The sequence below is a fragment of the Cyprinus carpio genome, chromosome B9, assembly GCF_018340385.1.
Source record: "Cyprinus carpio isolate SPL01 chromosome B9, ASM1834038v1, whole genome shotgun sequence".
Lineage (NCBI taxonomy): Eukaryota > Metazoa > Chordata > Actinopteri > Cypriniformes > Cyprinidae > Cyprinus > Cyprinus carpio.
Window position 1 is genome coordinate 28,667,003 of NC_056605.1, and position 13,591 is coordinate 28,680,593.

At 37.0% G+C, this 13,591-nt stretch overlaps 1 protein-coding gene across 10 annotated transcripts in view; it reads right to left on the reverse strand.

The window, feature by feature from the left end:
• LOC109094865 (tensin-1-like) overlaps positions 1-13,591 on the reverse strand; it is a 228,682-nt gene that overhangs the window by 135,096 nt on the left and 79,995 nt on the right. For all 10 annotated transcript variants that reach the window (XM_042731811.1, XM_042731806.1, XM_042731812.1 and 7 more), the window contains exon 2: positions 7,986-8,100. In XM_042731811.1, the coding sequence (XP_042587745.1) occupies positions 7,986-8,100 (115 nt within the window). The remainder of the gene's footprint in view (positions 1-7,985; positions 8,101-13,591) is intronic.

Sequence of the window (13,591 nt, forward strand, 5' to 3'; positions counted from 1 at the left end):
AAAAAGAATATTCTGAGCAAAATTTCTTGAATGTGCAACTTATCATAATTATGTATAACTTCCATCAAAGTCCATAAGGAAAGTATGTGTGAGAGAGATATATATATAAAACTGACCAGAAGATGTCAGCGTCTCACTGGTGTGTTTAACCTCAAATCTATTTGGGGTGCTGGACCCTCCAACATAATGGCTCAAACTGGAAAACTGCCTACTCAGACTCTCTACAGAGTTAATAAGCCATCGAAACCTAATCAGATGCTTAAACAACATCCTGTCTATTAGAATGCCTCCTTATGTATGCCATCATTGCAGATTATCAGACGTTATGGTGCCTTAGAAGGTCTAAGACCAGACTCAATAAAAGACACCTTATGCTGAAAACTGTGTTAATTCTGGTTGGTGATGGAGCTTTAATTTCACAGCAGATTTCTCAATTAAAGGCTTTAATGAAAATGTGTAGGTTTCTCATGAATATATTTTCAGCTGTTGTAATGTAAAAAGATTTAAATAAGCACAAACAGGAGGAAGAGTCCTGCGTGTTTGTTTACAGCCATACCAACTGGAAGGTCATGCTGAGACGGGGAGTTTTAGCTGATTAAAGTAATGATGTTAGACTCAGCACAGAGCTCGTCTATCAGCGGGGAGAAATTAACGGCCGTCTTCATCAATCTGCTTATCTCATTTCACTAATGCAGCTCCAGGAGAGGAGTGGCAACTTCAGGAAGCCCTAATGAGCTGTAGTGAGCGGTTATGTAATGTGCGTGTGCCTGAATCACAATGGCAATGATGGATGGATGAGAAAAAATAAACAGTGCGTGATGGACCTGCTGTGGGAAATTTGTAAAGGTGAAGTGTGACATTTCTGAGCCATCAAACAGAATTGCAATCAATCCATTTAAAACTGGCCCAGCCGTCACAACACTAACTCAGACAATGATGTGAGTGAGTTCTGGCTCTCAAATCTGATTGGTTGAGCAGTGCTGATAAACACTAACGAAACTGGGACGTTTCGCTGTTTGTATCACATCACTTATTTGCCAGTAATGCAAGGTTTTTTGTTGTTGTTTTTTTTTTTTTTTTACTTTTTGCAGGTGACATATTGTGCCAGTAGATGGTGATACTGGGGAGGGGGGGGGTTCTAAAAAGTATTTTTGTCTAATTTTCTAGTTAAAATATCTAAACCTCCTTCAAATTCAATACATTTACTAGAGAAGCAGCACTGCATAATATATTAAGATATTAACTTTTGAAATAATAGAGCTAATATTTTTGTTTAATTATTTTGAAGAATAGAATATTAGTTAAAAATACTTCAAACAATCTTTCAGTGAAGTAAGACAAAATACACTTATATTCTAGGACTGATAATAAGTCTTAATATCTTAAGCTTCACTGTTGAGTAAATAAGGATAAGCAGAAGAAGCTAAATAATACAAGATATTAAGTTGTATCATAATTGAGTTTTTGCTTAAAACAAGAATAAAACGTCTGCTAATGGAGTAAGAAAAATAAAATGAATTGTTTAATTTATTTTTCTTTGCCCATTGGTAAATACTTTCTTGTTTTAAGCAAAACTCACTTAATTTTAATAAATTTTCTTGCTTTAAGAATGTTTACATATTTGTATATGAACAAGTGTTCTTGTGAGTCACTGAATCATTCACTGAAGCGATTCATTTAAAAATAGTTTAATTTAGGAACAAAACGCCACTTCTGTGTGTTACTCAGAGACATGCAACAGTTCATTCTGCTTAATTTATTTGGAACTATTTTCATTGGCAGAGCAAGAATATGCAAAGACACTGACAACACGGTGTCTAAAATATAAGTTACTCACTATTCACTTCCTGTCTACTGAAAAGGAGTTCCATAAACTAGGCCAATACTGTAATCATGCTGTTGTTCTGAATATATTAGTATTGAACAGCTGGAACAACGGCATGATTATTTTGCTGAATTATTTTGCATTCTTAATTCAATTTTGTGAAACAATGTTTATACTTTTGGAATTCAGATTTGGAAATAATGAGTTTCAAAAAATGCATCTGCAATTACTCTCTGCTAATTTGTTACGCTGCCATTGTAAGGTCAAGTTGACAATGCATTACGGGATACAGTGCCGTGTACTTTGTTGTATATTGCACATTTCAATAAATGTCATCTGAATATCATGAAGTCACCTGGCTTTTCTTTGCAAACAGAAAATCCTAGTAATTAAGGTGGAATAAATACTTCATCATACAGCAGAAACAGTAAGAGTATTATGTTAGTATGCTATTCCAAACTTAACCAACTAAACACAGAAACTGAACATTTCACCTTTAAAAGAACTGTGTTCCCTCATTTCCTGAACAGACTCCTTTGTGTAAACTGGCTTGGACTTTGTTAGATTGTGTGTGTCCGCTTGCATGTGTTTGCCATGTGTGCACGCACACAAACACAAATCCAGCGCACCATCAGTCTCTTCAAAAGCAGCCTGCACCCCTGAGGGTGATCAGGGGAGATTTTGCATTTCTTTCTTAAAAAGGAAAACAGTTTCAATGTCCAGAGGCAGAGATGGAATGCTTATGAAACCTCAGAAAAGGCTATTTTTATGTACACTTCTCCCCTTGACATCGTTTCATATCTCTGGGTCACCTCACCGCTGCGCCTGAGGTGTTTATGCTGGCGAGAAGACACGCCAGATCAATTGATGCCATTGAAAAGCAAACGAGAAACAACAGTGAGTCATGGCAGAGTCAGGCAGGCTGCTTTCACTCTAGCAAGGAAACGCGTCCAAAACTGTGATCGGCTGGAATGAAAATAATCAGATGAGATCATGTTACAAGGCAGGGGGCTCGAAACGGGGGCAAACGGTGCATTCTGTCCTTGTACTGAATGCAGGCCGCCCTTCTCTATACAGAGAGGTGCTGCTTGACTTTGCCAAACTTTGGCTGCTGGAGATACAGCTTTGTACTCTGAACACACAGCAAACTTAAGCAATATTGTGAATGTCATGATGATTTTAATTTAGCCATTCAGACTAAAGTTTAAAACTAGAATAGTTCAACTCATTGGACTAGTTTCACAGACATCCTGGAAGACATCCAAGACTGATTTGGTTAGAGCTGGTTAGTTTAAGTGAGTTCAAACACCTGCAATGAACAAAGTGAGTCAATGATTCATTTGCAGCATCATTTAGAAACGTATTAGTGAAAATATATGTAGGATGTAAGTAAATATTACTATATGATTTTTTTTTATGATCATGAATAGTTGAATAATGAATAATTATGGAAAAAAATTAAATGTTAAAAGATTTAAATGTTTTTTTTGTGACTGTTTTTGCAGGTGACATACTGTGACATACCAGTAGGTGGTGATACTGGGGGTGGGGGGTCCAAATGATAATAATTATTTATGAATAGTTATGAAAAATATACTAATTAAATATTAAAAATTGAAATATATATATATATATATATATATATATATATATATATATATATATATATATATATATATATATATATATATATATATATATACATACATACATACACACACACACGTGTATGAATATGGTGACATGCCAATCAGCTTATCAACTCAAAACACCTGCAAAGGTTTCCTGAGCCTTCAAAATGGTCTCTCAGTTTGGTTCACTAGGCTACACTATCATGGGGAAGACAGTTGTCCAGAAGACAATCATTGACACTCTTCACAAGGAGGGTAAGCCACAAACATTCATTGCCAAAGAAGCTGGCTGTTCACAGAGTGCTGTATCCAAGCATGTCAACAGAAAGTTGAGTGGAAGGAAATAGTGTGAAAGAAAAAGATGCACAACCAACCGAGAGAACCGCAGCCTCATGAGGATTGTCAAGCAAAAACAATTCAAGAATTTTGCTACAGTTGTTGTATTCCTCTTGTTAAGCCACTCCCGAACCACAGACAACATCAGAGGCATCCTACCTGGGCTAAGGAGAAGAAGAACTGGACTGTTGCCCAGTGGTCCAAAGTCCTCATTTCAGATGAGAGCAAGTTTTGTATTTCATTTGGAAACTAAGGTCCTAGAGTCTGGAGGAAGGGTGGAGAAGCTCATAGCCCAAGTTGCTTTAAGTCCAGTGTTAAGTTTCCACAGTCTGTGATGATTTGGGGTGCAATGTCATCTGCTGGCGTTGGTCCATTGTGTTTTTTGAAAACCAAAGTCACTGCACCCGTTTACCAAGACATTTTGGAGCATTTCATGCTTCCTTCTCCTGACCAGCTTTTTGAAGATGCTGATTTCATTTTCCAGCAGGATTTGGCCCCTGCCCACACTGCCAAAAGCACCAAAAGTTGGTTAAATGACCATGGTGTTGGTGTGCTTGACTGGCCAGCAAACTCACCAGACCTGAACCCTAGAGAGAATCTATGGGGTATTGTCAAGAGGAAAATGAGAAACAAGAGACCAAAAAATGCAGATGAGCTGAAGGCCACTGTGAAAGAACTTGTATCTAAAATGTTTAATTGAATTTTACACTACTAAAGAATACTATGGAATATCTACAGTACGTGTCTAAAAATTGGTAAATCCTTTTTCTAACGGAGGATTGATCAACTTTGTCAGATGCTGGGTATTTTCATCCTAAAAGTGCTATCACCGATGTCTTATGGTTTTGGTTGCAAACTGATTGACTGGTATAGTAGATAAATTATTAACAGTGTTTATTTGAAGTGCCATCTTTAAAACTTTAAAAACAATCCAAATGTCTGCAATTAATTCAATCACTATAAATGACAGCAACCCATAATAACTTCGCAGCTGAGTTCAGTCTGACCTGCTGTTCTCATGTCAAGTGCTCGACTGTGATCAGGGCTGCGGACTGCATGCTTTATTTACCATTAGATGGGACACAGCTGTCTGCGGTAAAACTGCGCTCATTTATGAGCACCATGGCAGGATTCTTATCTTCCCAAAGCTTTTAAGTGCAGGTTATGGTTCCTTTCAAACTAAATTTACTCAAACAGAGACAATCAGCTCAGATCATTTGTAATTTCCTCCATCCTGCATCTACTAGAGCATGACAAGCCAATACGGCCAGATTAGCAGCTCATAACACTCAGTCAGGGTGATAGCAGATAGACACTTATGATTAAAATAGTATCACTGTCTTAGGGACGTTTATACTGACAGTTAAAATATAGCCTTAGCCTATACAAATACTGTATATACCAGTGATTTGATATTTAAAAAATTTAACAGAAAATCGAAACCGAAAATAAAGTTTATAATAATCAATTAGTTAATTGCATTTACATGTTTAAATTGCACATAAGGCAGGCATTCCAATTTGTTGAAATAGAACCAAAAAAAAAAAGATGAATAATGTTATATACTGCATACATTTAGCAAAAAGCTCCTCTATAGAGTTATTTTTTTAGCTTATTAGCGAGCAACAAACATCGAATGGCTTTCCTGAGGTAAACATATATGCGTAAAATTGTTTGCAAGCTGTTTTATTAACATCTTGCCGCATTTGAAACATTCATTGAGCCATTACACTGGACATTAAACATTTCATTAAGTCGTAGTGTTTCCGTCAACGTACCTTCTGATGTTCATTCATGTTTTGTTCATGCTGTAACGTATAGCAAAGTAAAGAAATGATTGGTTCACGCGCGAGGCGACTACACTGATCTCTCTCGCCAATTTAAAGAGCACCAAAACAATATTAATTTAATTACCTTATAAAACTGACAGAATTTGAAATCATATCATATAAAATGTAACAACATAGAAAGATTATTGCGATTATTGCCTAGTAAGCCTGCTACAAATAACGTTTAGTGAAGTTTTGTTCAGTCACTTGACGCCCATTCAAAGCATCCCATTTGCCAATTCAGCCACAAAGGGTCCCATAAACCTCTCTGTCCTGTACTTTCCATCTCAAAGCCCTCAGCTATCAGAGGTCACTAAGAGGACTCCGTCCTTTGTGTAGTGATGGAATTGCACTGGAGAAAGCAGCAGGTTAATAGCTCAAACAATCAGCTAATAGTCTTAACTGTCTTTAACTCAATGACTCAATACCACTCAGATGGGACATACTCCCTAGAGACACATGACAAAGACAGATCTATCATTCTGAATGGAAATCATTACCCAAGATGATCTGCACAATCAAAAACTCAAGTGCTAATGGCTTTGAGCACTGTAACACCAACTTCAGATGCAAAAAAAGAAATACAGCAAACAACTTTGACATAGACATCACTCAAGGCTAATAAATTCCCATGATAACTTGTCTAAATAGGCACCAAAATGTAGATCTGGTTTCCCAGAACCACTGTTTATACTGTTTTTCTAAGCTTTTGAATGCTTTGTACCATGACCTTTGAAGCCATATGAGCATACAGTATAACCTAACTCTAACCATTCAGCAGAAGAACATGGTCAAGGTTGATTAATTCATCAGTGGATAGGACAAAATGAGGAGATAGAAGATCATTTATTACTTATTATTATAGAAAAGACTTTTGTGCAGACTGATACGATACTATCAAATGCATTGTGATGACCAAGGCCGTTTCTGACCATTTCAGCAAGATCCTTATTGATCAATGTTGGTATTTTTAAATAATACTAATCTCAAGATGTATTAAGTGAAAAATAAATATACAATAAACACATTAGGCCATATCTGCGTTAAATTGTTTAGTTTTGCAACATTTTCTAGATAAATTAAATTTTAATAAATTAATAAATTGCCTTAAAATAAATTGTTTTTTTTAATTGCCTTATTACATACATTTGAACTGTTTAATCAGATCTTGCAGTTTAATTATGTAAACAAAATAAAGGTGTTAATGACATCCCAAGTATGTTTTAAACATTTTTGAGTTTAATTCAATTAAAAAACTAGTGATTCATGCAATTAAATTAAATAATGAAATGATTATTCAGAATAGGAGACCAAGATCTATGACCAGAGTATCTTGTATTTCCCTGACATATTTTTTGTTTGTTTTTTAATACTAAAGCAAGGAAATCATCATTATTTTGTTATACTAATATACAAATCAGTGCTATATCACATTATTATTTTGCTGACAGTGTCATTCACTTAAACATTATGCAATATACAATAAATATCTGTATTTCTGAACGTGTCTTTCTGATAAAATTTTAAAAGAATCCATATTTTTTGTACTAATATTCACCCACTTAAATGTACTTAATACACACTGTTTAATACAGTTTCATTATTTTCAAGGGATACTCCACCAAAAAATGAAAACTCTGTCATAATTAGCTCAACCTCATGCCATTCCAAACTTACATGACTTTCTGTCTTCTGTGGAACACAAAGAAAGATATTTTGAAGCATGTTGGTAACCAAACAGTTTCCATTGCCATTGACTTCCATTATATTTTTGACCATACAACAGATGTCAATGGGAGCTGAAACTCTTTGGTTACCAACGTTCTTATAAATATCTTCTTTTATATGTTCCATATGTATGACAGAAGAAAGTCATACAGGTTTCGAATGACATGAGGGTGAGTAAATGATGACAGATGCCTATAGAAACGGCCCTGGTGATGACTTCACTTTTGGCAGGAATCCTGGCTCTAGTGGAGAAACATCAGGCATAACTTCTAGAAGCTGACATTCCTTCTGGCTGAATCTTTACCAGAGCAGGACTCAAATCAGGTGAATATCCCCCCAGCCATCCTGCCCTAATGGGAACCTTGAGTTGCTCTTTCACTTTCTGAAGTCACACAGATTTGATGTAATTTCCAGTGGCCAAGCACTGTCTGTAACACCACCCAATTCTCTCTCAGTGGCCTAATCAGGTTAATGATTATGTTTTATTAGAGGGACAGACTGACTGGTCAGTGGGAGCAGCTGCCACCCCTCACAAACATCTCAACCTTTATCCATTAGCTCTCATCAGATGCTGGGATGGGCAGATGTCCCTAGTGGAAGACACCCCCCAGGCGGTCCACCCCTCCCTGGACTGACCTCTGCAGATGAGCCCCTCATTGTTTACAGTCTGCTTGCACACGCCACAGTGCTTCCCCTTCTTGAAGGTCTTCAGCCGGAAGGTGTGGGAGTGGACGGCTTCAAACTCTTCAGGCTGCAGTGGAAAAGAAACAAGGGATATTATAGAGACACGATAAGGACTCTTACTACTTACAACAACAGCAGGACGATCCAAAAAAATAAAAATAAAAAGAATATTATCTAGACCAATCAAAGGAACCAACATTTCAATTTCATCATTTCAAAGAAACAGCCAATGAAGTCTAATACAAGAATTAAAATACAGTAAAAATCTACTTAAATACAATCAAGTCATGTTTTCCACTTTACATAAACACAAGAGAGAATAATATTTAATATTTTGCAGCAATGTAACAATATAATTGAGCAATATGCAGCAATCTAAACAACAACTTACTAATAAACAGCAACATTTACCTGATTATGCTTTCATAATATATGAAAAATATGTTCTGTAAATGCATTTAAGTCATTTCACAAAATTTGATTTGCTACTCAGGAAACATTTCTTATTATTATCAATGTTGAAAACAGTTTGGCTGCTTTATTGTTTTTGTGAAAAAAAATAAAAAGAAGCTAAATTGTTATCCGCTGACATAAGTCTAGCAATTGTTGTGTTATCTCTCCCAGTGACTAATATTTTCAAGTATTTTACATGTATATTTCTATTCTTCTAAGTGTGCACATGTACAAAAGAAGCATCTTATCTAAAGACAAACAAAATGTCGAGATCGCCTTGTTCTTTTTTGTCTAAAGTGAAAATGCAACCCAGAGAATTCTCCATGAAACCAGAGCCTTATTTGGGAATGGTGCAGCTGCGTTTAGGTATGACTGAGGCACCCTGTGCTTCACCCTCAGTAGGAGCTGAGAGGGGAGAGAGGGGCCATCCAAAAACAATAGAGACATGGACAGGATTTGGGCCGATGCAGGTGTGTTATGTAAGCTGGAACCGCACATTTGGATCTGACAGACTCAGATGGGCTGTGCTCCCCTCAACAGACCCCCTGTTTCAGGCCTCCATGTTTTCCATTTCCATAATGATGTCTGACGTTTCTTTTTCCTGCTTGGATTTAATGTTCAAGCAAGAGATATGAGCAAGAGGGTGGTAAAGTACTAAAATGCCCTAAAAACAATACTGTACAATAAGTCAGCAAGACTTAACATCAATGGAGAAAAAAACAAAAACTGAAAAATAGCAGTACAGTCCAGGGTACTTACCTAAAACTATACACACACACACACACACACATACACAGAGAGAGAGAGAGAGACAGACAAATTAAAATGAATTTCCCTGCAGTTTCAGCAGATTTGAGCACCATGTAGGTGGCTCTTCCCTACGGCTGCCAGTTTAGCTTGGCAGGGATCTGATATGCCAAGTGTCTCATATATTGAGATGCTGACGGAGCAGCACAGAGAGGAGGGCGAAATTCAGCTGGCACTGGAGTTGGCCACTGTTTTCTGACATTTGGACAACAAACTCCCAAGTGTCTTCTTTCTCTAACGTTTGTCTGACTAAGCAACAGTAACTCAGGGGGCGGAGCCTTGCAGACATCAATTGCTGCATGAGGAAATTCCATGAAGTAGATCAGAACTATTGTATATGGAGGAAATGACTGTACAAGACAGACCTCCTCGATGCACTAATGTAAGTCAACATCTGGATTTATAGACTGAGACTAGTTCAGGAAATCCTAGTCTAAATCGCAAAGGTTTGACGCCACAGTAAACAAGACATCTACTGAATCTGTACCAGCTCTATAAACATTATAATGCCAGATAATCTCAATTCTGTGACATTTTTATCATCTTTGTGATCCTCAATGGAAAGCAATGCTGTAGACATGCTTGAGGGTTAATTTCTTGCAGTCTTCTCCCAAGAGATGCTCTGGACAAGTCGAACAAAGATGGTTTATCTGAAGAATGAAACTCCATGGGACGGTGTGACATTGATGGCTACTTGCCAACAATGACACGGTCTCATTTCTATTCCTCCGTCAGGACGCGCCTTGGCACCAACTTAATGTGATTAGACTAATCTAATTAGCCAGAAACAATCAATGCACCGGGCAGGATCCCCAGTCTGAGATCCGTGAGTCTTTAACAAATGCTGGATGATACCATCACAATCTACACATACAGATACTATACAGACTGCAGTCTGTCAACTGCTTGTAAAATTAAAACAGACAACGTTCACCCAAAGTTCATCATTTACTCACCCTCATGTTGTTTCAAATCTGCACGTTGTTTCTATTGATTTTGCGAAAAAACAAAAGGAGAATTTTTTTAAATTTTCACTTTCAAGAACCAAAAATCAGCATAACAGCGCCAAAGTAGTAATCCATATGATTTGTTTGTTACATGCCAAAAAAACATCAGCAACAAAACACTCAAAAAACAACAATACAAAATAACAACAATGATGCAAGAAAAAAAACTATCATAAAAAAAAAATATCACACAAAATATAAAACAAAATGCATGAAGAAGAAGATAATGAAAATGAAACTGTATCATAAGCTACGACGAGGAAAAAAATGAACTGTGTAAGCAAATAGCTGCGTAGGAGAGGAACTATTTCTCCATCCACTCCCCTGAACACTGGATTTAAAAAGAAAGACACAGCCATCCAGTAGTGAAATATTTATCTGCTTATGCCTAAAAATAAATAAAGAAATATCGCTGCTGTTGTTGTTTTTGTAAATAATGCTTATTTTTATTTATTTATTAACAATTACTTAATAATAATTAATAACATTTAATAATAATACATTATGTTCTATAATTGTTAATAAATAACAAATAAAATAATAATACTAATAATAATATTATTACTAATACTAATATTAATACTAATAATAATAATAATAATAATAATAATAATAATAATAATAATAATAATAATAATAATAGATAGTCCGTATCAGTTACTGTGTGTTAATAATGATTTTTTTAAAATGTTAAATAGCTGCCCATAAATGTGTTTTTTATTTTTTTTTATTTTTTTTTAACTAGTATAGGACAGTATAGAAGTGACAGGAGGCTATGTGGGAGAGAGAGGAGGGTGGGATCAGGAAAGGCCCTCAAGCCGGGATTCGAACTCAGGACACCAGTAGCGCAACGGTATGATATGTCATCACACTCCCCTCAAGGATATCGGCGCAGACTTATTGGTATCAGTATTGAAAATATTAGCCTTTATAATATTTGGCACTGTATTGAAGGGAAAATTCACTAATAATCTTCCCTTTTGCTGAAGCACTCAAATGATGTGCCATCAACAATGGTCAATTTCGATGCAACACGTCAATGCAACAAATGATAGGAAGAAAAAATTATTTGGAACAATCTGAGGGTGAGTAAATAATGCCAAAATGTTCACTTTGGGTGAACTAATTTGAAAACAGAACACTTTTTACCTGAACTCAAAACACTCTCACATTGCCACACTTTGCACATTCTGTACAAACATCTGTACATAAACTCATTGAGCAATGGGACACGTAAAAGAAAGCGCAAAAGGCAAGACAGTAAAATGTCTCAATCTGATCTCAGGAGAGCAGAGAATGAGACTTGTCTGCGCTTCTGACAGTGAGACAGAACCCTGTGAGCTTTTATTCACACAACTACAGGAGGCTGAACAGAATTAGACTGAGAAACACTGACAGAAAGAATCTTGGCCCACAAACAGAACACACTCCTCTACTGATACTCCCGTTTACTCTGAAAATACATACGTAAACATACCCCCAAAACAATACGGCCAGGCTCCGCTGTTACACAATTGTTTCAGGACAATGCGGGTGCTCTGGGATATGGGTTATTGTTGAGGAAAGTTGTGGCTGGGGACGCAAGAATCATGGGGAGGGCTGGCTAACCTTCCACAGTCTATTGAAACACATGAGGTTACGAATTACCAAACCCATCACCCCAAACACTGCCAGCCTTTTAAAGGGCCCATCTCACTCTCTCAGATCGGCACAAAGGCCGAGCCCCCGAAGCAGGGCACACATCATCTCCCATGGCCTGCGTAAATGTATACACAGCCCCCTCAGCGAGACGCTAAGCCCCTGGGAAAGGCACTCAGCCTCATTCAGACGACCAATCCATACAGCAAACAATACAGCCTCTCACCCCAGAGAGAGGAAGAGGTGGGGCGGATCACCACACAGACGGAGCAGGGCATGATGGGCTCCAGATAGCAGCGTGCAGACCAGTCTTTTCGTGCTGATTAAGAGTTTCAGAGGAGAAGCAACAGGTGATCAGACACTGATAGATCCGTCTATAGGGCCACATCACTAAATAAATATATTTGAATATTTTTCAGCCTTTCAAATCTATGTGCTAATATTTTTTTTAAGTGAAAATAAATCTGCATGTACAAAGTCAAAATGCACATAAAATATACCTAAAAACAATATACACTATATGTACATATTTGTAATCGGTAAACCTCCAGATCCTCCGGTCAAACCTATTGGCAAAGGGCATCTCAAGAACTGCACTCCAGTAGTTTGAATCTTACCACTCAGATAAGTCCATCAAGGCATCTTGGAGGGGTGAGATGTCCAAGTCACAACATCTAGCTACTGAGATGTCTCAGGGCTCTGTTCTTGGACTGCTTCTCTTCTCGCAGCTCAGCATGGCTAACAGGCATTTCTTGCTGGATGAAGGACCATCACCTTCAACTCAACCTTCCCAAGACAGAACTGCTTGTGGTTTCAGTAAAACCATCACTTCATCACAATTTCACCTTCCAACTAGGTGCATCAACCATAACTCCTTTAAGGACAGTCAGGAACCTTGGAGTTGTGATTGGTGATCAGCTGAATTTCACAGACCACATTGCTAAAACTGCCCTTTTTTTAGGAACATGCAACACAACTCTGTCTGTCTGTCTGTCTGTCTGTCTATCTATCTATCTATCTGTCTTATATACTGTGTGTGTGTGTGTGTGTATGTATAATATATATATATATATATATATAATATATATATATATATATATATATATATATATATATATATCTATATATATATATACTGGTATATATATTTTAATATAAGAAATAAAATGAGTAAAATTATAAAGACATGGGGGATAACAAGGTTAATAGGTTAATAAAGGTAATAGTCTAACAATTATTAATTTAAATATCATCTTCAAAACCATTGTGAACATAGGATAAATACCAGCCTTAGTTGCGGCTGTCACCTCTGGTGTGTCAGACTCTCCTCTACATGCAGAAAGTTTTTCCCACAAGTGTACTACTATAAGCTTCAGCAACACCTGGTCTCAGATGAGGTTACTACAGGACAACAATGATTCCAGATGGTGGTGTGTGTGAGAGAGACGCTGCTGTTAAGCCACCTGTGATTCTCTTTGATGGCTTTCTTTGAACTTGACGCAAGGGAAGAAGTTTCCTAGAGGAGCTGGAGAAGAAAGATAACATTCTATTCTCACAGAAATGCAGCAGGGCAAGACACAAACAGGAAGCGCTGTTCCATGGAATACAATATGAAACTGATTTCTAAGTGAACTACTATTCCTTTAACTGAGG